The 26,027-nt window shown below is 41.8% G+C and overlaps 1 protein-coding gene across 2 annotated transcripts in view; it reads right to left on the bottom strand.

Annotated features, from left to right (window-relative positions):
* TRABD2A (TraB domain containing 2A) overlaps positions 1 to 9,902 on the bottom strand; it is a 77,694-nt gene extending 67,792 nt beyond the window's left edge. Inside the window, exon 1 of one of the 2 annotated variants that reach the window (XM_026672864.2) lies at positions 9,252 to 9,902. In XM_026672864.2, coding sequence (XP_026528649.1) covers positions 9,252 to 9,365 — 114 coding nt within the window. In that variant the 5' untranslated portion in view covers positions 9,366 to 9,902. The remainder of the gene's footprint in view (positions 1 to 9,251) is intronic. The other variant, XM_087957452.1, reaches the window with a different exon arrangement.
* Positions 9,903 to 26,027: the final 16,125 nt, after the last annotated feature.

The raw sequence follows: 26,027 nt of genomic DNA, 5'->3' as shown, positions 1-26,027 counted from the left end.
GACTCCATCTAGCAAAGCGAAGATGAGACTGCTAAGAAGCAAAGCAAGAATCACACAATTTATGGAAGCTACATACATGAATGAATAAATGAATGAATGAATGAATGAATGAATGAATAATGAATGAATGAATATGAATGATGAGTATGTGCACAATTCAAGGACCTATGCTCAAAACACTGAATACAAGTTTTCATTTTCATGAGTTACCAGGTATATAATGTGCTATAGTGTGTTCAGTTATTTAGGATTATTGTAACAATAACCTTTAAAGTTTTCAGACATTACCATACTGAAAACAGGAAGCTAACATTTGAACATCACAAATAACAGAACCTGGATAAGGTTAGCAATGTGAAAGTCTGAAAAATGGGCCTTTTTTGACCATTTGTGAGAAAGAATTATGAAATATGTTCTAGCTTAGTCATTTTAAATAACAGCTAAGGCATAAAATAAATTACTGTATGTTTGGAAACAGGATAGAGAAATAAATTAGCATATAACAGCATAAAGGAGGCACAAGCTTCAACATCGCTTGTACAACTTTCTACAAGCTACAACTTTTGCCATTCTCAAACATTCATGCAATTTTATCCAAAAAATAAAGGACCAGTAACAGAAACTGCTGAGAATGATTTAAAAATGAGACATTTTATGTCTAGCTCCTTCAACTGTGGGTTTTTTTTTTAAATAGCCATGGTACTTTAGAAGCTCAAGTAGAACTTAAGGGTAATGTGTAAGCTGAAGAGATTATAGCTAAAGTTGCCTCTCTTCCCCATCTTTGCCATAATGATTCTTGGAAAAGGAACATTTTGCCAAATAGCTTTCTTTCCTTCTCACCTACTTTCAATCTAAAAGAATGTGAAAATGAGATAAAATTTTAATGTAGGCATCAGCATGTAGAGCAATCACCCCAAAGGGTACAACTTATGTTGTTATAAACTACTGAGAATCACTTAGCTGAAATGGGTGGTGTAGAAATTTAATAAATAAATGAGCAAACAAACATGGAAACATGATCCCATAACTATTAATTTCAGATGGTGCAAGTCAGATGAAAAGTATGAAAAGCCCAAATGGTCCAAAGTTGTGCACTTTAATAGAATACAGTACACAGTCAATCGTTCTTGGCTATGTGACTACTCTGTTCTTTCATGGCAGCAAACTACCTTTGACCCAATATAAATGGTAGATTTTTAGAAGAACAGTGGTGTTGATCAGTTTACCAGACTTCCCTTTACCCTATCAGCATGGATAGGTACAGTCACAATGGGGAAGATGGAACTAAGCAGCTTGGGAGCTGGCAATCAGATCCTACAAAGGTGGCAAGAGAACATAAAATTTACTAGATAAGTATGTTGACCTGGGCTTTTCATTTGCCATCTGAATACACTCTTTTCCCATTTCATAATTCTACCATAGCATAACTGAATCTAGGGCAAAAAAACAACAACCAGCTGTCTGGATGATTTTTCTGAAGGTTATGCATATTTTCTGGATATTATACAGTCTCAAGTAACAGGCATACAAAAGGATACTTTAATGGTGAAAAGAAATGTTATGTATGCTTAAATGAACCAATGGGAAAAATATGAAAGAATAGAAATAAGAGGGGAACAACAATATACATATTTTAATATAACAAGATCTATGCAATAACAAGAGGGAAGTCTAGAAATTGAATGGCGGTAGTATTAGATATGTTTAAATAACATGAAACAATGAAAATGAAATGTAATAACTGTGAGTTACAACATTATGTTTATCTGTACTAAATGTATGATACCCAGGTATCACACTGTTCACACATTGATATGTATAAATATAAAATAAAAAACTTGATATAAAAAAAGGATACCTTTTAACCTACCTTCCAATTATATCTATAGAGAAACATCTATCCTACTCAGTGACTTAACAAGCTTGTTCAGAGATCTGAAAAAAGTTTGGTCTATAGCAACATTCAAGTCTTCCATGAAAGCAAGTTACCAACATACTTGGACTGAGAGATTTCCAAAGCAAATCTAGTCTCAGCTTTGAACTTCTTTGAAATAAACAAAACACAATCGAGATGCTAACCAGAACAAAATCAGATATTTCTCTTGCTTAAGGATTCAGACAACTGCACAGCCAGACACCATGAGCAAGAAATGTGTATCTTTTATTTATGAAATTTATCTAACCATCTAAAACTAACCAGATTTTAGGCTGCTTACAGAATCTAAACAGTAAATAGAAGACATGTCAGAATAAAAACAATTGGAAACAAAATCTCAAGATAAAAGGCTTAATGGGAAATGTTGCTGTTGTGTAACACTTAAGCCCCAAAGGCCATCCAAGAATATCTGCTTCTGGATGGTCATAACAGAGGGAGCCATTCTTAAAGGGAAAAACTATTTCCAGAGCAGGGGAGATACTACAGGGAACAGTAAACATTAGCCAACTCATGCCATTACTTCTAGTAGATGGGAACTCTTAGTAGGCACTTCGTGTAGGTAGAAACTATTTTAAAAAGATGATCCTGAGATATACAGGGCTTTATAGATGCAAACAACACCTTCGGTTGCACTCACACAGCAGTATAATGTAGCAATACTGTGATTATCAACTAAGCACATATGCTGTTGTGTTCGGGTGGTCTTCAAAGACAGCCCCACACAGATTGAATTACAATAAGCTAATAAAGAGACAATAAAGGCATGAGTGACTGTCTTCATCCTGTTCCAGGTAAGACCACAGTAAGCGCACCAGTCAAAGTTCTGCAAAAACCCTTCTGGCCACAGTCTTCATCTACTCCAGGGGTCTTCAAACTTGACAGCTTTAAGACTTGTGGACTTCAACTCCCAGAATTCCTCTTCCAATCAGGTTAGCTCAGGAATTCTGGGAGTTGAAGTCCACAAGCCTTAAACTTGCCAAGTTTGAAGACCCTTGATCTACTACTCTTTAGCAGAACCCCAGACTACAAGTTGGCTTTAAAAAAAAAAAATCAATCACATCAAGAACCAGAAACAATGCAACCCCGGAATCAGTAACTGGATCAACAAGCACTCTGTCTTCTTTGGGTTGAGTCTAATCCTGTTTTTTTCCCTATCGAAGATGAAAGCTTCAAGATTTGGATCAGAGGTCTCCAAACTTGGCAACTTCTTGGATTCTGGGAGTTGAAGTCTTAAAGTCTTAAAGTTGCCAAGTTTGGGGACCCCTGATTTGGATCATCATTATAGTTCCACTAGACTCAGGGAAGGTGGAGGGAATGTGTAACTGAGTATAATCTGCATATTGATAACATTTCCCACTGAAGTGGTGGATGACCTCTTTCAGCAAGGAGAAAAGACTGAATACAGAGACACTTCCTACAAAATGCCATGGGTTCTTCCCCTACTACCATAACCAGCCTCTGGGTCTGTTTGCTCAGATAAGGAATGGCAAAATGCTTGCCTCCAACTCATAACTTTTGCAGTGGGTTCAGAAAGGATATCTTAGCCAACAGTATCAAAAACTGCTGAAAGTTCTAGAAGGACAAGGATGGTCATGCCACCTCCATTTAAGCCCCTTCATCTATGACAGCGATTAGTTTGGTTTCTATTTCAGGTCCAGATATGAACTTAAATTGCTAAAAATCCAGATGTGGATTATGACACCTTTCATAGCTTCTGTAGCTTTAATCCCATTACTTTCTCATTAATCTTCCCCCAAAAGGAAACTACCCAATTTTGTTAGATCCAGGTCTGGGCAAGCCAATCCATCTTTAAGAGCTTCTGACATTTCCTCTTCCTTCAAAGAGGCATTGAGTCCACCCTGCATCAAACTATTGGTGCTCTCCTTCACCACTTTGATTACCCAGATGGAGCAGGGGTCCAAATCACAAGTAGTAGAGCTAACTTTGCAGGGAATTTTGTCTACTTCATCAGGATCCAGAGGTCCAAAACTCTCCCATGTCACCTCTGTCATTGCATTATATTCTGTCCACTCAGCTTCCAGCAGCTTCCATCCCTTTTGAAGAGATGGATGCAATATTCTCCTTCAGATGTGCCCTAGAGCAGGGGACTCCAACCTTGGCAACTTTAAGACTTGTGCACTTCAACTCCCAGAGTTCCTCAGCCAGCAAATCTGGGAGCTGAAGTCCACAAGTCTTAAAGTTGCCAAGGTTGGAGACCCCTGCGTGAGAATACAGAAGCATCCCCAGAACTAGTAGGGGTATTTTGGAAGCCAAGAAAGTGACAGATGGAGCATACACGGAGAGAAGTTAATCTTTTTTTTTAATGCCTACATTTGAAAGACTAGTGTGGCATCGCAAAGACCTGTCAATTGATATTAGCCAGCATCTGCTTTGAGTCTGACCAATACATGAGGCCTGGAAATTTATTACAAGCCTTTGGGCTCACTGGGGACCATCACATTAGAGATGCATGTGGCATGCCCAAATATGCCAATGCCTTGGGTGTAGAGTAACTATATCCCTCCCCCCTCTCTATATTTTGTCACAAGTGCCAGCTCACCTTTTACTGCTGTATGTAATCAATTCAGAAGTAACATCTGTCTCTCTACTGTTGCTGCCATGTGGCTTGCCTAAGGCCAGCTAGAGCAGGGGTGGGCAAACTGACGGCCCGGGGCCACATCCGGCCCGTTGGTCTGTCCAATGCGGCCCGCCCCTGAAAAAAATAACTGCCATTGGTCTGTCCAATCTGGCCCGCCCCTGAAAAAAAAATCGCTGGGTGTGGCGTATTGCCCTGTGTCGCGTGGCCCGCAAAGCTGCAAAACAGTGCGGAGGCGATCTAGGGGTAGGAAAGAAAAGAAATTTGCAAAGGCCTCGGCTGGGAGTTCGAAATCACCTTCGAGTGCGACCTCTCTGAAGGTGGGTCCCCGCCGATCCCCCTTTTTTTCCGGGGCTTCCAGGCTTAAACTTTGCAAAGGCAAAGCTTGCAGGCTGGAGCGTCTTCCGCCGAGGAGCGGGAAAGGTTCCACCAGGCGGGCGGGCGGGCTGCTTGGAGCCACCTAAAGCTAGGCCGCTGCTGGTGGAGCCTTGCCCTGCCTTGGTGCCCGTTTCCGGCTCGGCGGTCCTGCTCGGGCGGCACTTTAAAAGCCTGCTCCCAGCACCCGAGCAACTTCCCAGCAACTTTCGGCTTCCTTTTAACTCTCGCGGGCGCCGCGCCTGGCCCCAAGCCACGCGGCGGAGGAAGCCCGGCGGGCGGGCGGACTGCTTGGAGGAGGCTCGGGCTTCCCCTCCGCCAGGCATGAGCGCCTGCGAGTTAAAAGGAAGCCAGTTGCTGGAAGTGCTTATGCTTTCCGGGGCTTCCAGGCTTAAACTTTGCAAAGGCAAAGTTTGCAGGCTGGAGCGTCTTCCCGCCGAGGAGCAGGAAGGGTTCACGCCCGGCGGGCGAGCGGGCTGCTTAAACTTTGCTCGGGCGGCACTTTAAAAGCCTGCTCCCAGCACCCGAGCAACTTCCCAGCAACTTTCGGCTTCCTTTTAACTCGCGGGCGCTCACGCCTGGCCCCGAGCCGCGGCAGAGGGAAGCCCGGCGGGCGGGTGAGCTGCTTGGAGGAGGCGACCCGGCGGTGCTCCGGCAGCAGCAACAGGCAGTTCTGCCCGGCCTCCGCTCAGGTGTCTGGCTGGGGCTGTGAGGAGTTGCTACCGCCGGCGCAGCTCCGTGCGGCTCCAGTCCCGTTGCCTTGGGAAGGAAAAGGCAAAACCAGGAGCCGCTGAGCCTGAGCCTCCAGTGCCGCTGCTCCCGTTGCAAAGCACCGCCGCGGCTCTTCCTTTTTGCCTTTCCCTTCCCGAGGCAACGCGGTACTGGAGCCGCTGGAGCCGCGCTGGCGGTAGCAACTCCTGACTCAGGGGCCTCCGAGGGGAGGGGAAGGAGGAGAAGGGGGAGAAGGGTGGGGGCGATTCCCAAAAAATCTTGTGCTGACCCGGCCCGTCTGTCAAATTTTAAAAGTCAATGCGGCCCCGAGCCAAAAGTTTGCCCACCCTGAGCTAGAGATATGACAGAAGATGTAATATTCAAAACAGGACTTACCTATTTATCACCCAGTTTCTCAGGCAGCATACCACCCAGAGAATGTGGACCAGCAATTAATCAGTGGCTACAAAAAATATGAGTAACAGCCCAGGTGTTACCCATCTGTGATGTGGATCCTTTAAAATCAGATTTTCAGTCTGGTTTAGAGTGACACAGAACTTTGATCATTCTGGTAGAGTTAGATACATTGAGAGATAAAGAGAGCACTCCTCTGTTGGTATTGACATTATCACCCATGGTTTTCTTCTAAGTAACTTGAAGGCAACTTTTCTGATAGATCCAATTGTTTCTGAGAGGCAAAAAGTCTCCATAGATGCACTTTAAAGATTTGTGTGCCTCAAAGCCATCAGCCTTTGAAGTCCTACAAGGGTTCCCCTTTTTTCCTGTTATTATTCTTAGATGCAGCAATTATGTGTTTTCTGGAGAACACTGATCTTGCTATGGACATGTATAGTTTAGTTATCTTCAAGTCAGATTGTTGTAACATTCTATATAGGCAGCAACTCCAAGAGATAGAGCACAGCAACAGATTGGAAGCAGCCCATGTCAACGATCAAATTATGATAATGCTTTATTGAATGCCATGCCTGTCAATTAGTTTCTAGGGCCAATTCACTGTTTTCCAAAATCTGACTAGACTAGAATCAGATTAGATGAAACTTGCACAGTTAGATCATCAGGAAAGAACTGTGTGAATCTCACCCTGAAGCATTCGATATTTTGGATAGCACCATAGTTTTCTAACAAATTTTTCAGCATTGCTTGGAATTGAAATAAAATCAAGTCAGATTTAATGGTAGCTAAATGCCATTAAAAGCAAAGGAATAATTTAGGACTAGCATAAACCCAGCTGATTTTAGAAGCATTGCTAAAAGCTGTGCATGCTTTCCAGGGAGTAAAGCCTATTCAATTTAGCAGGATTTACTTCTGAATAAAGTTATATAACACTAATTTCTGACTAACACTTGCTGGGTTTTTTTAAAACATTGTTTTAGTCTGCTGATAAACTGCGTATTTTAATTCTTGCTCAGCCATCGCCACATACTACTCTAATGTCACTCCACCAGACTGATTCCCCAAGTGCACTGCATGACACTAAATTAAAACTGACTTGCTTTCAAGGAATGTACTCAGGATTAAAACCATTTGAAAAGTTGCTTTCTGGACTTTTGCCCCATTTTAACCAAATGCTTGGATTTCTTTAGCAGTCTATTTCTTCAATTTCATTTTTTATTGCTATTATCAAGGCCCACAATTCTGCACATAAATTGCTTCTTAAGCTAGATGGAACATAAGTGAATGAGGTCACTACACATTTTAAAGCCATTCTTTTTAGAATTATTTAAGAAACAAGTGTGACTCCCCTCATATTAGTGTATAGCCTGACCTGGTGGGTGTTTTCTTGGACTCATTCCTGATACAAAAAAATACACATGAATTGACTTTTTCCTGCAACTCTAGTTCAAACCTGCCTTGGAGTTCTAAAGTAGAATTTTGGTCATTTGTGTGACAAGAAAAAAAGATATTACAAGTTTGTATAAAACTGCTGCTGCTTTAATATTAGACAAACATCTCCCTCCTATTATAAAGACTTGTTCAGAAGAAAAGGCCAGTTCAATAGTTTTTATTTCCTAACTATAGCTGCAAGTTTATGCACACCTCTTTGGGAATAAGCTCTTGGGTGTACATCATCATACTTCCCAGCAGGGTACAACAGCACATGGACAAGTCAAAATTAAGATGTAGGCTGTTGTTTTAAAAATAATTTCACTGGAAAGTTTTACTTTTGGGTGAATTAGTATTTCCAGGGAACAGGATTATAGAGGCCATCCACAGATCAGTTTGCTCTTTGCAATCTTCGATAAAACTCTCATTGGGGGTGGAAGGGGACAAAGGGGTGTCTCTATGAAAAATGTGAAATAATTTTATTTAGCTAGTTCAGATGCCCTCCAAAATCAGCAGGTAGCCTTTTGAAAGAGAAAGAAAAGCAGTCTTTAAACTTAGCCATTTAACAAATTGCTTTTAGGAGTGTTTTAAAAAAAAACAACTGAAGGAAGCTGCAGAGGTTCATTCGTAATATAGGAATCTCCTGTCTGATTTTGCTCCTCCCCCAATCCCCAATCTTGGTAAGGTGTGGACAGTGCGAAGGAGGGATGGGGGATCCACAGCTTGGGGAAGGAGTGTCAAAAGTAAACAAAACTCAAAAGAGGCCGAACCAAACAAACAGCAGGCAGGCACCTCCGCTGAACCTTATCTCCTCTCCCGGCTGGATCTCATTAAAGGCACTCTAAATCCCATCAAGGGCTAATTTACACCCCGCCCCCCTCTCTTCTCTCTTATGAAGAAAACACCACCCATGCTATCGCTCCAATCTCTCAGAGCCTGGAAAAGCAGTTTCCCCTTCCTTCCACTCAGCTCCTACACAGGAGCAACCTGGACCTGCGGTTTACCGCTTAGTAAATTAATTCACATGCACATCCCAAGGAGTTGCAAGGGAGGAAAAAAAAAAAAACTCAGGAACCCTTCCGGACGCTTTCAACACACCTGGAGTGGAAGGGTGTTGATACTCTCTAGTCAAAAGTCCTGCACTGGTGGGAAGGGGCGGACTTACTCACTGAGTAAGCCCTGCCCAGACGCTGACTGCTTAGCACACTTTCCTGAACCAAAGTATTATACCGTACCCCTAAAACGTTTCCAACAGGTACCCACCCTCTCAGGTCCCAAGGTGACACCTCTATAACAGGTAGCTAAATTGTTCCCATTGATTTATAAAGCACAACAGGGGGGCGCTGAGATTTGTTTTGAAGGGAGAAAGCCTCGCCTTTGCCCGCAGGACTAGGTAGGTCCGGCTTTCACGCACACCTCCTGACCAACTTGCCATCTTCATCCCGCAAGCCCCGCTCAAACCCCAAAGTCCAGCTTTTGGTGGAAAAGCTTAAAACGGCTCTGCATGAAAAAAAAAAAAAAAACTTGCACGGGCGGATACAGCTCGGGAGGCTCCTTGACCTTAAGAGGCAGAAACAGCTGGAGGTGTGCGCGCCCTCCCACCCACCCACCCCCCCTCGGATTTCCCCAGAGGCAAAGTCCCCTTCCCAAGCCGCCCTCCCCAACTTTGGCCCAACGAACTCAGGAGGTGAGGGGGCGCGGGGGAATCCCTTCTCCATCCCGCGCTGGGTGGAAATTCCGCCCGCACTTCGTTCTCCCGGGGCAAAAAAAAAACCAAAAAAAACTTACTTTTCCTCGGAATTTGCAGCTGGCCGCAGCAGGATCCCGGGTCGGCTTCGCTCCAGCCAGCAGCAGGAGGAGGCAAAACAGCGCCAAGCGAAGCTCGGCGTTGTGCACCACCATCCTATTTTACACGCCCGGGGCACGGATGGGTGGCTGGGTGGGTGGGAAGTAGAGACGCGGAGGAGAAGGGAGACGGGGGTGGAACTCTCATTCACTGGGCCAAAATGCGAAAAGTTTGGAGGGGGGCTTTGGTGGTGAGTTCGGCTTCCTTTCCCCCTCCCCGGACCAAAGCTTGTATTTTCCTCTTCTCAGGGCGTTTTTAAGGCGTCTGTCCTAGCGGCCCGCTCCCTAAATTACCCCCTAGCCAAGCCTTCCAGGCGCTGCCCCCACCTCTTAAAGGGTCTCTGTCCCAGGTTGCGAGGAGGAGGAGGAGGAGGATTCTCCATGCCGCGGGGGGGAGGAGGCTCCGTCCCCCGCCCGATCCCTCAGCTCAAGTCAGTCTCTCGCCTTCCCGGTTCAAAGTTGCTCCAGGAGCCGCACGGCGGAGTTTTTGGAGCAGCCCCTGGATGGAGGCAGCAAGTCACACACGCTGGAGGGGTTGGCCGCAGGAGGTGCCTAACCCTAAACTCTCCCGCCGCCGGCCGGAGAAGCCCTCCTCCTTTCCCCGCTCTGACCTCCGCCCCGGGCCCAGTTGGCCTCCTGCTGGATTTTCCGCGTAGTTGTTGCAAGACATCCATCCCACGCGGCGACAACCCAGCGCAAGAGTCCTTGGGGGGCGGTGGCAGGAATAACGCTCTGAGCACCCACACCGGGAAAACACACAGAATAGTTGCGGGTTCATACTAAGGGAACGCCATGCCGATAAGTCAACCCTTCTCCCTGTTAGATGCAACCCCCTTACAACCAATGGATCGCTACTAAACGCCCACAGTTGTAGCCATTAACAACTAGGCCGCCAGTTTGGGGGCAATGGGACAACTTGCCACAGCCAACTCGGTGCTACAAATTCAACTTGCCTCGCACAACTTGGCACAGGACAACTCATTGCGGGATAATTTAACAATTCTATGTATTTAAAATAAAAAAATATTGTAATTTTTGCCATTCACATTTCACTCTGTTTCCTCCTTTTGCATCCTTTAATGATTCTGTTCCACCATTTCTTTGGTATTAGTGTAACTCTTGTCCCGCAGTGAGTTGTCCTGTGGTGAGATGCCATGGCGAGTTGGCTGTGGCAAATTGGCTGTGGTGAGTTGGCCGTGTGGAATTGTCATAGACCCCAGTTTGGTTTTTAATGACAGTATAAGATGGTTTTAAGATGGCACGGTTTGGGTTTAGGCTGTTTTCTGAATGTGGTTTATGTGATAAAGAATTGTTAAACCAATTCTGGCCTATGCATCAATGTGTATCAGATCCTAGGAAGAAAGACTGTAAATTAAGGATGTAATCAACTTACAAGTTTGTGGAAGGTGGGGCAGCCTACTCATTCAGGGAATGAGTCTTGTGATAGCTTCAAGTCAGTGACCAAATCCCCCTTTCATAGAAAAGCTGATAAAGCTACAAGACAAATAAGTTGCTCAAGAAAGAGGGCTCCTACTTCCCCCTCAACAAGCCTACTTTGAAATCCCTTATTTCATTTCAGATAAGTCAAACTCTTGTGACAAATCCATTCACTGCACTGATTTCCCTCTCTTTCAACAACAGCCTTCAGACAAAAAAAAAATCCAAGAAAACAAGATCAGACTGTCATTAGCTGTATTCACACTATATAACTCGATCCAGAGTAAATTTGATTGAGATAGGTGGGAATAGAAATTAAATAAATAAATACAGTTATTCCTAATATGGCTTATTTTCTGATCTGTGACTGTTAAACCTAAACACTGGTTTATAAGTCATGATTTATGTGATGTATGTATGTATACAGCCAGAAGTACCATCACTGGTACTTCATAGTTAATGAGTTAATCCTTTTAATTTAAAACTATATTAAGAAAATTACTTATACCCTCATATTTTATTATACACTACCCTGAGTCCCTTTGTGAGAGAGATGAGCCATTTTTTGACTTACTACTACAGTTGAGCCCAACATTTTTATTGCTAAGCAAGGCAATTGTTAAGTGAGTTTTGCTCCATTTGATACCACCTTTTTGCCACAGTTGTTAAGGGAATCACTGCAGTTAAGTGAATCATGTGGTCTTTAAGCAAACCTGGCTTTCCACATTGACTTTGCTTGTCAGAAGCTGGCTGGGAAAGTTACAACTTCGTAAATACATGCCAATTGCCAAACATCAGAAAATTATGGAAGCTGGGAATGCTGGTATGATTGGATAGAACAAAAATAGAAAATATATTAGGAAATAATGTTAAATGTAAATCATAATTATATATTCACAATAAGATGTATTTGTAAATGTATCACCAATATTGATAACAAACAAGGAACCATAGACTGTCGATAGTAGAATTGTTAGTTTTTTAATCATTTTCTTTTTTTTCTATTTCTTTTCCTTCTTCTTCTGTGTGTTGTGTTTGTTCGATGTTTTGGTTTTGTAATCAATAAAGTTTGTTTTAAAAAAATAGGGAAAACTGTAGACATGTAATCCTGAGAAAAAGGACATAGCACAATGAGGAAAGTGCTGCATCACAGTCCTTCTAATGAATTTGTGATGTAAAAAAACCCCAGCTAGAATAAAAATAGCTCTAATAATTAGAATAGAACAACTAAACTTTATAGGGAAAAGAGGCTTGTACCCAGGCATATTTTCACATTATAGAAAGAAATAGAAAGAAATACTGTATTAGGGCAGTATCTATCTTTTCATAAAAATAATTAATCATTAAAAGCATAAGCTGAATATCTCCAATTAATTTTTGCCCAGACAGGCCACATCTGTGCCATCCTTTCATATGAATCTACATTAACTCAGTAGTATGCTACACTGCACTTATTCATTATACTAAGATAGATAGATGGATGGATGGATGGATGGATGGATGGATGGATGGATGGATGGATGGATGGATGGATTCTTGGCATATTACAATTTTTTAGTTTATGGTTTACGGTTTATGGTGGCTTATTCAACAAATCACAGCTTATGATGTGTGAATCAATTTAAACTATGTCCTTTTAAAATAGACCTCTTTTCTTATTTTCACAAAAGGAGCCTATTTATGGCATGAAGATCCTTCTGGAATGTTGCATCCTTGTAAATACAAGCATGTAAACTTCTTTAGGCTTGCTGTGGAAGACTTTCTTAAAACCGAAGGAGTTCTACATTTAGTATTGCTCTTATAAATAAATAAATTCTTGACGTTGCTGCAAACTGAAATCTGATAGAGACCATGCCATATTAGGTTGTTTAATCATGACTTGCTGAATAAATAATAATTGGTCAGCTTGCACAAGACATAGCCCTAAAACATGGTTTATAAACCAGTAAGTTCACCAAGAGAGTAAGCCAAACCCAACAAACTAAATAACTTAGTACAGGTGAGAGGGAAGGCTGATTGCAAAGCAGCAACACCTGGGCTGCTGTTGCCCTGCCTTCTCCCTAGCCAGCATAGCAACTGGTAACTAGAGGTAACTAATTGTAGTGGAGTTGAGAGGGAATGTGATTTGTGTTCATTTATGGCAGGGGTCTTCAAACTTGACAGCTTTAAGACTTGTGGACTTCAACTCCCAGAATTGCTTCTCCAGTCATGTTAACTCAGGAATTCTGGGAGCTGAAGTCCAGGAGTCTTAAACTTGTCAAGTTTGAAGACCCTTGATTTATGGAAATAAAGCCTGAAGCAGGTTAAGGCAAACAGAGGTACTGTTCTCCTAGTAGAACTCCCAAGGAGTAGTAGTGGAGGAGCAGTAGTAGGAGCTGTAGTAGAACAGGGGAAAATGGAATGGTGAGCAGTAAGCATTAGCCTTTGAGTAATGTATGTATTGCTTAGAGACCTCTGGGATTGTGTTGGCTCTCTGAGGTTTTGGAGTTTTAATATTGTTACAACCTAGATCAAATTGAAAACTAATTACAGAGAGAAAAGCAAAACCATTTAGTACTGGGGGCAACTTTCCATCCTACAGAAAACTGACATAAAAACCAATAATGTATCCTATTTTCCATCCCACCATCTGCTCAGTGATCCATGTTTATTCCATATATTTTCACTATAGGAAAGAATAGGATCCATCTTCTTCATATTCTAGAAACAGTGGGTTCCATTTTCAGGGCAATCAATTTCCTCCACAATATTTCTCTGTTTACTACTGTATGTAAGAGGCTGCACTGAGGTCTATAAAAGGCAGGAAACAGTTGTTTCCCCTTACATATTTTGTAATTAGATAGTTCAATAATGCACTTTACATCTACCCAACTCTGGGCTCTGCTCAAGAGGAACCTACCTAGCATATAATTATCTATGAAGCTGATAAGCCTATAATTGGTAGGGTCCTTTTTATTCCCCTTTTTAAATATAGACACTACTATTCCACCTAAATGGCATATGCAAGGTGTTATTTGTGTGTAAATACAATACCAATTTATATGGCCCCCACCATTTGAGGTATTTTTTTTAAATAGTTCAGCCAGTCTGCCCCCTTAATTTGTTACTTCTCAGATCTTTTATGATGCACTTGATTTTGTCTAATACTGGTGGCCACAGGGATAAAGCTTCAATAGCAGATAGATCAGTACTTAAGCACTGTTTCTCCACATGTACTGAGAGAGCAAAGAAGTGATAATAAGTTTCCCATTCTCCAGCAGAGATTGATATATCAACTGAGAATAAAACAGCCCAAAATTTCTGTTGCTAAGTGGGACAGTTGGTAAGTGAGTTTTGCCCCATTTTATGTCCTTTCTTGCCACATCTTCATCACCATTTGTATTTTGTTAATGCCTTTCCAGTCCCTTGCAAGCATCTTTGCTTACAATTTGCCAATCCGATGTGTTGTTTTTAACTTATATCAAGATTTATCAACAACAAAACCTTTTACTCTTTAAACATTGGAGTGGTTGTTCCACTGCCCAGAAAATCTGAGTTCAGATCACTAATATCACCACCAGAATACAGGTAGCCCTCAAATTACGACCACAATTGACCCCCAAATTTCTGTTACTAAGCGAGACATTTGTTAAGTGAGTTTTGCCCCATTTTATGCCCTTTCTTGCCAGAAGTTGCTAAGTGAATCACTGCAGTTGTTAAGTTAGTAACATGGTTGTTAAGTGAATCTGGCTTCCCCAGTGACTTTGCTTGTTAGGAGGTTGCAAAAAGTGATCAAAAGACTCCAGGACACTGCAACTGTCATAAATTTGAATCAGTCGTAAAATGGGCAAAACTCACTTAACAAATTTCTCATTTAACAACATAAATGTTGGGCTCAATTGGGTTTGTAAGCTGAAGACTACCTGTAATATGATTATGGATTAAGTATGCAAGGTGGTTATTTACTCCAAGATTATTTCTAAACATATCCAATATCCAGAGTTATAATAAGGGGATGTATTTGGAGGAATATAAACATTTACCAGTATCAGCTCAAACGTTTTGTATCTAAATATCACAGTCAGTATATGTGGGAGTTTATTTTAACATACCATATTTTTCGCTCCATAAGACGCACTCCCCCCCCCAAAAAAAAAGTGGGTGGAAATGTCTGTGCATCTTATGGAGTGAATACCGCAGCCGGGCCACGGCAGCGGAGTCCTTTTACAGTGCTGAACCCTACCGGAGTGCAGGAGTCAATAGGCAGAGCTGGCACATGAGAGGACACCTATCTGTGGTCCTCTCAGGCTCCGCCTCCTGCCCTCACTACAGTGCTGCTCCATATTCAGCGCTCCATATGCACAGTGAGACGGTGCTCCAGATTCATTTTTTTTTTCATTTCCTCCTCAAAACCTAGGTGCATCTTATGGAGCGAAAAATTTGGTAGTTGTTCCCCTTGCTATTGCAGTTCTTCCTACTAAGAATGCATAAGCTCACCCCTTATTTTTTTTTATTTCTGGTCAGGGATATATTATACCATTATTGAAAACCCAGGAGTGACACTGGTTCATCCTCAGCAGCTAACAAGGTTTCTTGTAAGGCTATTACCTCAAATTCAGACATTAATCTCACCAAATCATTGTCAACAGATTCACTCCAGCTGTCTACATTCCAGGTTACCATTTGTAAAAGTCTGTCAGAGATAAAATATTTTGGGTGAGGTGTCCAGGTAGGAGGTGAAGGTTTGAGCAGTCAGTTTGTATCTGAGACACAAACAGTAATGTCAATATTCTCCTTATTTACACAATTAAAGTTCAGTTTCATTATGATGCAATTCGGTTTTCCTCTCCCTAAGTAGTAGAACTAAGGAGAAATTTCCTGACAGTAAGAACAGTTAACCAGTGAAACTGGTTGCCTTCAGAAATTGTGGGTGCCCCATCATTTGAGGTTTTTAAGAAGAGCCTGGACAGCCATTTATCTAAGGTGGGATAAGTTCTCCTGCTTGTGCAGGGAGTTGGACTAGAATGGGGGTCTCCAACCTTAGCAACTTGCGGACTTCAACTTCTGCTTTGCTGGCTGAGGAATTCTGGGAATTGAAGTCCACAAGTCTTAAAGTTGCCAAAGCTGGAGGCCCCTGAACTAGAAGATCTCCAAGATCTCCTTCCTTTTATTACTTGTGGACCACTGAGGTCAGAGTGAGAACTGTTAGGAGTATAACCCACAGCTCCTGCACTTCCAACTGGTGCATTGGAACTGCCTATGTCAGATATCCAAGTTTCCTTGCCTAGGATGGTGTAGGAAGGAAACAAATTCAATAATGGAATTCTGTGGATGCTGATCTTGCACCTCAGTGATTTGTGAGCTAAGTTTGCAACCCCAGTAACATTTTAGTTTCTTTGGCGATAAATGCTAGATGTCTATCTAAATGCCAGTTTTCAACTTGTATAAGGAGACTCACTCATATTAGTGTTGCTTTTGTAACCTTCTGCATGGGTCACAGAAACCAGATCAGTTAATGGGACAGCTGTCTTATACCCTGAAGTTAAAGTTTGTGGAGCTTCTTTAAAATTCTTTAGTAAGTCCTCGGCCAGACAAGGTTTTAAAAATGTCAATTATTTCTCCCTCCAATGATTCAGCTGCAATCTGCCCTCCTCTCTCTGTCTGAGGTTGCTTATCTAAATAGGACAGGACAAGGCTGGTTTTGCCCAGGACAAGGCTGGTTTGTTATCTTGGCAGGACTGGGGGAACAGCATCCAGTCCTTGTTTGTCAATTAAGGTAATAGTAGCCTCTTGATGTAATGAACTAGATGAGTGGGGCTCTGGCCATCTGTGTCTCACAAAATATACCCTATGGGAAATATTAGAGGCACTTTGGGCTTCATTTTGAAAAGCATACTTGGAATTATAGACTGAATGTCAGCAAAATTCACTTATGGTCCCCATTGCTAGACAGCCACTCTACTGAATGTAAGTCTATTGCATTGTAATAATATAGAAGTAGTTGTCTTAAGGTGCAATATATTGCTTTCTTTGAGCTCCATCATCTACTGTTGAGTCTATGAAGGGTAATTTGTAAATAGATCTGTTTTCAACCCTCATGTATTTCTCAGGTTTGGAGGGGAGCAGATTTATATGGAGTTTGTTCTCTTTTATCATTTCAGCTATTGGGTCTTTGTTTTGGGTTACAACAACTTGAGGAATTTTGGGGCACAAAGTTTCCTGCTTGGACAAGGACAAAGTAAGTCAATTTATTGTAGAAAGATTAGATAAATACATCAAGGGACTCTTTCAGCTATTCCACTTTCACTTTTACTTCTGCAAAATAGTCAAGAATTGATGGTATAGTCAGTTGACTGCCCTTAAAGAGCATTCAGAAACTTCAACAGGTACAAAATGCAGCTCCATAGGTAATAAAGGGTACCATCTGAAGTTACAGCAGCACTGAAAAAGTGACTTATGACCGCTGTTCACATTTATGATTGCCCGGAGTCACATGGTTGAGTTGGGTGGCTATAGAAATTGAATGAATGGATGAATGAACAAGTGAATGAATAAAATCCTAGTCAAACCTACAGTTGTGGCATTCTCTGTTATCTCTTCTCCAAGTACTAACAAGCCCTGCTTGTTTAATGATGCTTAAATATTTCCTCCTTTTTATTGGATGCTTTGCTGAGTGCCGATGAAACTAAATTTATTTTACATACTGCAGAATTAAAATGATGTTATCCACCCACATGAAAAAGATAGCTGGAGGCTTAACAGAGTCACAGGTTTTCAAGAAATGCATTATGGCAATTACATTTTTCCCATTTTAGTCTCTATGTAACCAAAACTATAAAATCCAGATTTTTAAAAGAATAAGAAAAATAACTCTATAAGAACAGCACGTGTGCTTTCAGAGTAGCAAAAGACTTATCAAGTATTATGTGTTTTCCATAAATGTTGTCTATTCATGTTTGACACTTTTCCATTGATTATCTGCCATCAGCTTGCTGTCAACTCTTAGAAACCACATAGGGGGGACTTTCTGCAGGATGATCTGCCACATCCTGGTTCTTCGGGATGCTCCCAATGGTGCATCCATCCATCATGCTATACGCAAGTTTTAGTCACTATTGGATTTCAAATACATCCCAACTTTGGATTTTAAAATGGGCCATAAGCTAAGTCTTTCCACATCACCTATTAGCAAGTTAGGTTGAGCTTCATTTCCACATGCAATTTGCAAGGTTTTTTTTTGTGTGTGTGTGTGTGTGTGTGTGAAAATAAATACAACAGATACTTTGCAAGATACCCTAAGGAAATGAATAAGCCTTTCCCTTAGACTGAGGGGGAAGTGAGGGGGGGAGGGGGGAAGGAAGGGGGAGGGGGAGAAAGTCCTGGAGATTATCTGCATTTGAAAAGAAGTTTGCTTAGAAGGAGTGATGTGGATTTCAAAGAAGCAGAAGCAACAGAGGCCTATTTACTCCCTTAGATAAAAAGGGTTAGCGAACTTTGTAGTACGTTACTGTATGAAAGCATTAGGTCAGCTGGAAGGGAAATATGGGGAATATATTACAAAGTGAAGTGGTTACATGTAATTACTCAGCAGAGTCAGGCACAAGCTCAAAATAAGGAAGAAAAAGGATATTCTAAATACAATCTTAATAATCGCCACCTCAAAGCAAGCTAAATAAACAAAATTTCTCAGCCACAGAAAGAATATGAGGAGACAGTACATGACCTAAACAGGGGTTGCTGAATTGGATTCACCCTCCTGCAGAGCTCTGTAGGAAACACACACACACACACACACACACACACACACACACACACAACCCCTCACCTTAATTAACCATTCTGTAGATTGAAATGTCAAGCCAGAAAATGGGCAGAAAAAATATATATTGTATGTTCCCTTTTTTTTAACAGCAAAGAAGGAAAAACACATGCTTAAAGCCTAGCTAGTGGATATGAATGTTAGGCTAACATAGGAACAATTACATAGAAAAAAAGGATGAAGGTAAATATTAAAAAGTAAGATGAATGAAAGGAAAGGGGCTATTTAATCCTGACTGTCCAGTAGACAGTGCTCCAGTCCAGCTCTGAAAGGACAAATGAGATCCTTTGGGGGACAAAGTTGTCACTGAACACGCCAGCATTGTGGAAGCTGGAAGCACAAGGCAATACTGGCACATTATGTAAAACTGTGTCTTAAGAAGACATTCAACTAATATTTGAAATACCATCTCCCAGCTTCCTGTGTACATCATTTAAAGTGGCTGCCTCATTCAACTTAATGGCAGAGCCAACTCTATGCTTCCTCCTCCACTACCACTGTCCCCCAGCCACTATGAATCTTGATTTTTATTTTTTATTTTTAGGCATTTGGGATTTTGTAAAATAGAGATCCTCTTAAAATGGCACACTACTTTCCCACACTACAAATGTAACATTAACAGATTAACAGCGTTAGAAGGGACCTTGTAGGTTATCTAGTCCAACCCCCACCCAAGAAGGAGACCCTACGCCAAAGGTATCAAACTCATGTCGTCACGGCAGCGTCACATGACATTTTGGAACTTCCCCCCCCCCTTCACTAAATCAGGCGTGGGCGTGGCCAGCATGTGACGTATTCGGCCCACAGGACAGGAGTTTGACAGCCCTGCCCCAGTGGTGGTATGCTACCGGTTCAGCCCGGTTCTGCTGAGGTGGTAGCGGTGATGAGCAGCGGAGACCGAACCGGTTCTCTCGGCCACTCTGCTGTTGGGCCCACCTACCTAGCCGAGCTCCCATACTCACCGTTATCTTCTGCTTTTGAAGCGCAGCTGCTTTGTGTGGCACAGAAGAGTGCTGTGTGGCAGCTGCTGAAGCAACCGGGAGAGTGTAGGCTTGCAGGAGGTGAGGTGGAACACCTCTGCGCCTGCGCAAAGTGCGTGTTTGGTGTGGCGTGCACGCAAAGTGTGTGCACACGCGCAAAGCACGTCCATTAAGCCACGGCCACCGAACCAGTGGTAAAAATAAAATTGAATCCCACCACTGCCCTGCTCTACACCATTTCTGACAAACCACAGTCCAATCTCTTCTTGAAGCCTCCAGTGATGAAGCTCCCACAACTTCCGAGGGCAAGCTGTTCCATTGGTTGATTGTTCTCACTGTCAGAAAGTTTCTCCTTGTTTCCAGGTTAAATCTCTCCTTAATCAGTTTCTATCCATTATTCCTTGTCTGGCCTTCAGGTGCCTTGGAAAATAGCCTGACCCCTTCCTCTCTGTGGCAGCCCCTCAAATATTGGAAGACCGCTATCATGTCTGGTCCTTCTCTTCACTAGACTAACCATGCCCGGTTCCTGTAACCGTTCTTCATATGTTTTAGTCTCCAGTCCCCTAATCATTCTGGTTGCTTTTCTTTATACTTTTTCTAGAGTCTCAACATCTTTTTTTATAGTGTGGTACAGTGGTGGGATTCAAACATTTTTACTATTGGTTCTGGTGGGCGTGGCTTCGTGGGCATGGCTTGGTGGGTGTGGCAGGGGAAGGATCCTGCAAAATCCCATTCCCTCCCCACCCCACTAACCTGCTTTCCAGCTCCGTTCTCCTGTGCAGGGCAACAAAAGAAGACCCAGCCGATCAGCTGGGACTTGGGAGGCAGAGAATAGATGGGGGCGGGGCCAGTCAGAGGTGATATTTGCCGGTTCTCCGAACTACTCAAAATTTCCTCTGCCGGTTCTCCAGAAGTGGTCAGAACCTGCTGAATACCACCCCTGGTGTGGTGACCAAAACTAGATGCAGTATTCCAGGTGTGGTCTTTCTAATACTTTATAGACTGGTATTAGTACCTCACTTGATCTTGATTGTATCCCTCTGTTAGGATTGCATTGGCTTTTTTGGCTGCTGCCTCACACTGCTAGCTCATATTTAACTGATTGTCCACTAAGACTCCAAGATCCATATTGCACCAATATTGCTGTGTGACTCCCACGTCCATAATGTTTTATCTGTCGGTGCAGTCAGCTGTACTTTGTCCTAGTAAGATTCTCATTCCCCTTTCAGTGTTGATTCTGCTACTCTATCAATGAATAAGTCTCTGGAATACACTGTGTCTCCACTGGGGCCTGCTTATGAATTTCCATTGCTTAAAGATGGATCTTTATCTTAATCTTAAGTCAACAAAATATTTTTTGCAGCCTGTTTAAGATGACAGCAGTCCAAGGGTTTGCTTTGGCCTCTGGTTGTATTTGAGTCATTACAAAGTCACGTCTTTTTCTTCAATGATGGTTGTTTTCCTTCTGTCAATTATGTGCTTCCTTCCTATTGACAAAGACAAGCAGTTGGGTGCTTAGTGTAAGGTTGACACAAACCATATCTCTCACCATGCAATGAAGCACATCTAACTAAAGCCAACACAATTACTCATGCCCTTAAAGTTAATGTGTGCTTAAATGCTCCACTGAGCTAAGGCTCAACGACTCATTTCCTCTCCACCTCCCCAAAACTGCCTTTCCTTATACCCTGCTGCTGTTGTTTTCAGCACAAGCATGGGCAAAATTAAAAGAGGATAAAATAGGTTCACAGTTTCACCTTTAGGAATCCATTAACACAGGGAAGTGCTAAAAGGATTGGGTTAAACAGTTGCCATATAATCCTTTGGTGCCTCCAGCTTCTCTCTTTTATGGAATTTTTTTTTTCATTGACATATTAATTGACATCTCTGGAGAAAGCTCTAATATTGGAAAAGGTGGAAGGAAAGAAAAGGAGAACCAATAGCAAGGTAGATAGACTTGGTTACACAGCAATTTAAGCCAGTGGTGGGATTCACATTTTTTTACTACCAGTTCTGTGGGCGTGGCTTAGTGGGCGTGGCAGGGGAAGGATACTGTAAAATCTCCAGTCAGAGGTGGTATTTGCCATTTCTCTGAACTACTCAAAATTTCCACTACCGGTTCTCCAGAACCTGTCAGAACTGGCTGAATACCACCTCTGATCAGAACCATTATGACATATTTGCATTTCTCTGGGTTTATCATGCCTACCAATATTTAATATAATAGTCTATGTCTACTCCCTGTGCCTGAAAAGGAAACAAAACAATTTGGTGCATTCTCTAATAGAACCTTCTTTTATTATTGGAGAGCCATTAACCTTGAAATTATGCTTCGCTTCTTCAGAACTTGAGAGTTTAATAGAAAACTTCAACTGTGTATTCAGATTAGCATTTCTTCACAGATGGATTGCAATTTGTTCATACAGAGGCAAAGATCTGAATATTTATTTTAAAAGGCTCAAAGTTGCAAAAATAAATTATGTCAGCTAGGATCCCAATCTAGATAGAGAAAATATTAGAAAGAGACTCAGTCTGACTCCTTCCCGATTCCCTGGATTAAAAGTGACAGGGAAGGGAAAATGTTATCAGATTTACAAAATTCTGTTATTATAGCATTTCTCAATAAATTTTAGTTCTGGTTTTTGCAGAATCTGCTTCCTGATCTGCACAGCTTCATAAAGCTGTCATTTATATATGTAAGAGTCTCTTTATCATCATAATTCAGATTAGTTATAAGTAATATGTCAGTCAAGGAGTGGTAGAATTTTTTTGTTCTTATTTTGTTCAGAAGCCAAAGAAATGCCTCCATCAAAGGGTTAATACAGGCCTAAATTCACATTATCTATGAAAACAAAGTTGGTGGAATATGAACAGTTAAGTCAATTAGAACCTCCATTGTGAGACACGGGAATATATTAAATATCCTATATATGGATGCAGATATTTCTGCACACAATCATGAGTTAAAGCAAGTATAATGCCCTGTTTGACTGAGCTCATTCATATATATGAAGGGCAGGATTCATCTGTTGGTTCAGGCTGAACTTGTCTGATCCTGCAAAAACTACTAATTGGTTAGTAATTGCATGGGAATTGCTATTTATTCATTTATTCAATTTCTATAGCAGGGGTGGGATTCTACCGGTTTTGTCCACTTCTGTAGAACCGGTTGCTCTGAAGAGCAGCAAACAGAGAGCATACATAGAACCAGTTCTATGTCTGCTTCTGTTTTGGCCCACTCGCCCGCCCGGGCTCTTACCTGACCTTTATTTCCTGCATTTTCAACCGCAGCTGCTTTGCGTGGCACAGCTGCGGTTGAAAAAGCAGGAAAAAAGAGCTTTTCCAACTGCTGCGCACTTGCACGCACCACTGCTCAGCTGTCCGGGCAACTCAGCAGGTTGTAAATTGCACTTGCGCGACTTGCGCGCGCGAGCAACAGAACTGGCAGTTATACCAGTCGGATCCCATCCCTGTAATCTAGCCAGTTCAACCAAGTGACTCTGGGCAACTTATAGCTCTAAAATTACAAAACAATATAAAAACATTAAAAAAATAACCCACCCACAAAAGTATAAACAGCAACCTTGATGATTATAATTAATTGTAGAGCCAAATAATGGGGTCTTTAGCACATTCTCATCCTCAGGCCTGGGTACATAGCTGAGTTTTTAAAGCTTTGCAAAAAGCCAACAGGGTTGGAGCCCTTCTAATCTCTGAGGGAAGAATATTCCATAAGGCAGAGACTACAGCAGAAAAAGGCTCTCTTCTAGTTCCTGCCCATTGATATTCTTTGGCTGACGGGATCTGCAGCCTGTCCTATCTGTCAAATTAGATTGAATGCTTAGAAATTTTTTAGAAAGAGACAGTCCTTCAGGTAACCCAGTCCCAGGCCATGTCGGTGACCTTTAAAGATGACAGCTAGCACCTTGAATGTCACCTGGAAATACACCGGCAGCCAATGCAGCTCACAGAGTAGTGGTGCTACATGTGCCATTTAGTTAGCACCATTTATTACCCATGCAGCCGCATTTTGTGCAGTGAAGTTTCCGAATGCTCTTCTAGAGAAAGCCCCAGGTAGAGCACATTACAGTAATCTAAGCACGGTAGTGCCACCCCATCCAGAACTTTGCCTCTAGAAGGTCCTATAGGTTTTCTTTGTCCTGCAATCTATAGAAGTACGGTAAGTTGTTTGTGCCTATTAAAACACAATACAAAATCTTGTCATTTTAAAATTCATTACTAGAGGGAGCCCTGACATTAAAAAAAAAAAAAGATCCTGGGAGGACTAACACGGATTGCAAATGGTGAAGATTTGAAAGTGAAAATGAAAAGACGCATATTAAAACATAGTGATAGGTGCCCATTTCCTGTCCTGTTCCCATTTCCAAAAATCCCTGCAGTTTTTTTTCTCATCAGCAGGGGGAGTTTTGACATTGAAAAAAAGAATATCAGTTCCATAGCACCCCCTACTGAGGAAAAATCTGTTGGGAAAAGGGAATAATGGTAATTTGACTATTACAAATTAAAAAGTTAAACCCTAAAGTATAAGACATAAGTAAAAAAGAAAAGAAAACATGCCCATTTTGGGACACGGCTGCCAATGTTTCGAAGGTGGCCCTCAAAATGTTGCATAAAGACTTATGTGATCCTTTGCCTGCAGTAGATTCAAATCTAACTTCAATAATGTCAAGCTTTCGTGTTTTCAATGTTTCTACGACTGTTCATGTTATTCTGTACTACAGTATCTTACTCATTTCTGTCCTGTGCACATTGCTTACTTGAAAGGGAATAGTTGGATGGGTTCATAAGTACTTTGTATATCATCTAACCTCAACCTGCTACATCTCATTTTTCTTACCAAATGTCACTTTACCATGAAGTACTTCAACTTAAAAGTTAATTGCTTTAAGGAAACATTAAAGCATTTTTTTCCTTAATTGCAGTCAAACTAATTTAAAGAGATTTGTGGGAAGATTGTCTCACGTAGGGGGATTCCCAGTAAGAAAATGAGCTTAGCTGGGTTTTAGAAAATATTGTCATTTTCTTTAAGTCCCTTACAACAAGGAAACAATGGGTTTAAAATACTTGTTTGAGAACACGTTTGTTATCCCGGAAGAAAATCAAACCACAACTTTAATTGCAGTCTTACCTAATGACATTATCTCCAAATGCAGGCAGACTAATTACAGATACAAACAGATTTCCATAAAAATTGGCTGCCATTCATCTATGCAAACAGAGGTGAGAAACGGAACCAATGTTTAGGTTCCTATTTCCATTTTATTTTGCTTCTAGCCTGCAGTCTGATATGTGGCTGTTGGTGGTGGTGAGGAGCATCAATGAACTTCTATGCAAGATCAGGCTGCTTAAGAGCGTTGATTTCAAGTAAACCCAAGGCCAAAATAGATGTAAATTAGGAAAGCCTGACTATATAGCTAAGAAGCTCTAGGTTTAAATGGTGGAACTGGGCAAACTTCCTTCTGTCAACTCTGAATTGAACCTGGCTGAAGCCATCTTTTGCTGCTTCATAGTGGCTTCATAGTTGCCACGTTGTCTGGGGAGAGGGGTTAGATAGACTGTCTGCAGATACAACAAAGAACCTTCCTATGGGAACCAAGGTCAGCCCAACAGGTGGCAGTTGAAGGAGGAGAGGAGCCTGCTGACCATTTTAATTGGACAATGTGACTTGGGACACTTGGGGAGAGGAAGAGTTACTTATTAATTATGCTATTAATGTGGGAAACTCCAGAGTTGGTTTTCACTAGCTGTGCCGATATAAGGTATCCAATAAACATGTTTTTCGAAGGACTTGCCTGCCTCAGAGTTCTGATTTCTTTGGATGCATTACTCGGAACATTGACACCTTCTCACTGTTGCTTCCCAAATGTAAATCACATGCAGTCTAGTTTTACTACCCCATGTCTTGTTTAAGTAGGGTTTATTGAACAAAATACAGGTTGCCAAGCTATAAGCCAAGGGTGGCCAACTATGGTCCTTTTAATGATCTGTGGACTTCAACTCCCAGAATTCCTGAGCCAGCCAGGAATTCTGGGAGTTGAAGTCCATCGGTCATAAAGGGACCATAAGTTGCCCAACCCTACTATAAACCTGAGTGCTGCAGTGAACCTTGTTTGACATTTTGAAGGCTACCTCCAAAAATGGGTGGAACTATCTCGATAGTTTTAATATTATTTTTTATTGTTCTTTTAATGTATTTTTTTTTGTTAAACTGCTTTGGTTTAAAAACCTGCCACCCTTTTGTTAATGAGTGGGGAGTGGGGGTGGCATGACACTGAAATTATTTTTCAGCACAACTGTCCTTTGATGCTTTAAAAAAGAAAAGAAAACAAACCATGCCTGGGTCCTGGGGAAGGAGGACAGAAAAGAGGAATAATCTGTCTCTTCCCAGACAAAAACAAAAACCTGCAGGTTTGTTTGTTTTTTGAACAGGTGGGTAAGAAGGAAGATGGGCTTCATCACACTGGGGAGGCAATAAGAAGTTGG

Source organism: Notechis scutatus, chromosome 2, assembly GCF_049901735.1.
Source record: "Notechis scutatus isolate UNSWTSFEM ecotype Mainland chromosome 2, rNotScu1.2, whole genome shotgun sequence".
NCBI lineage: Eukaryota > Metazoa > Chordata > Lepidosauria > Squamata > Elapidae > Notechis > Notechis scutatus.
The sequence above is the reverse complement of the archived record's forward strand: the minus strand, read 5'-3'. Positions and strand labels throughout refer to the sequence as shown.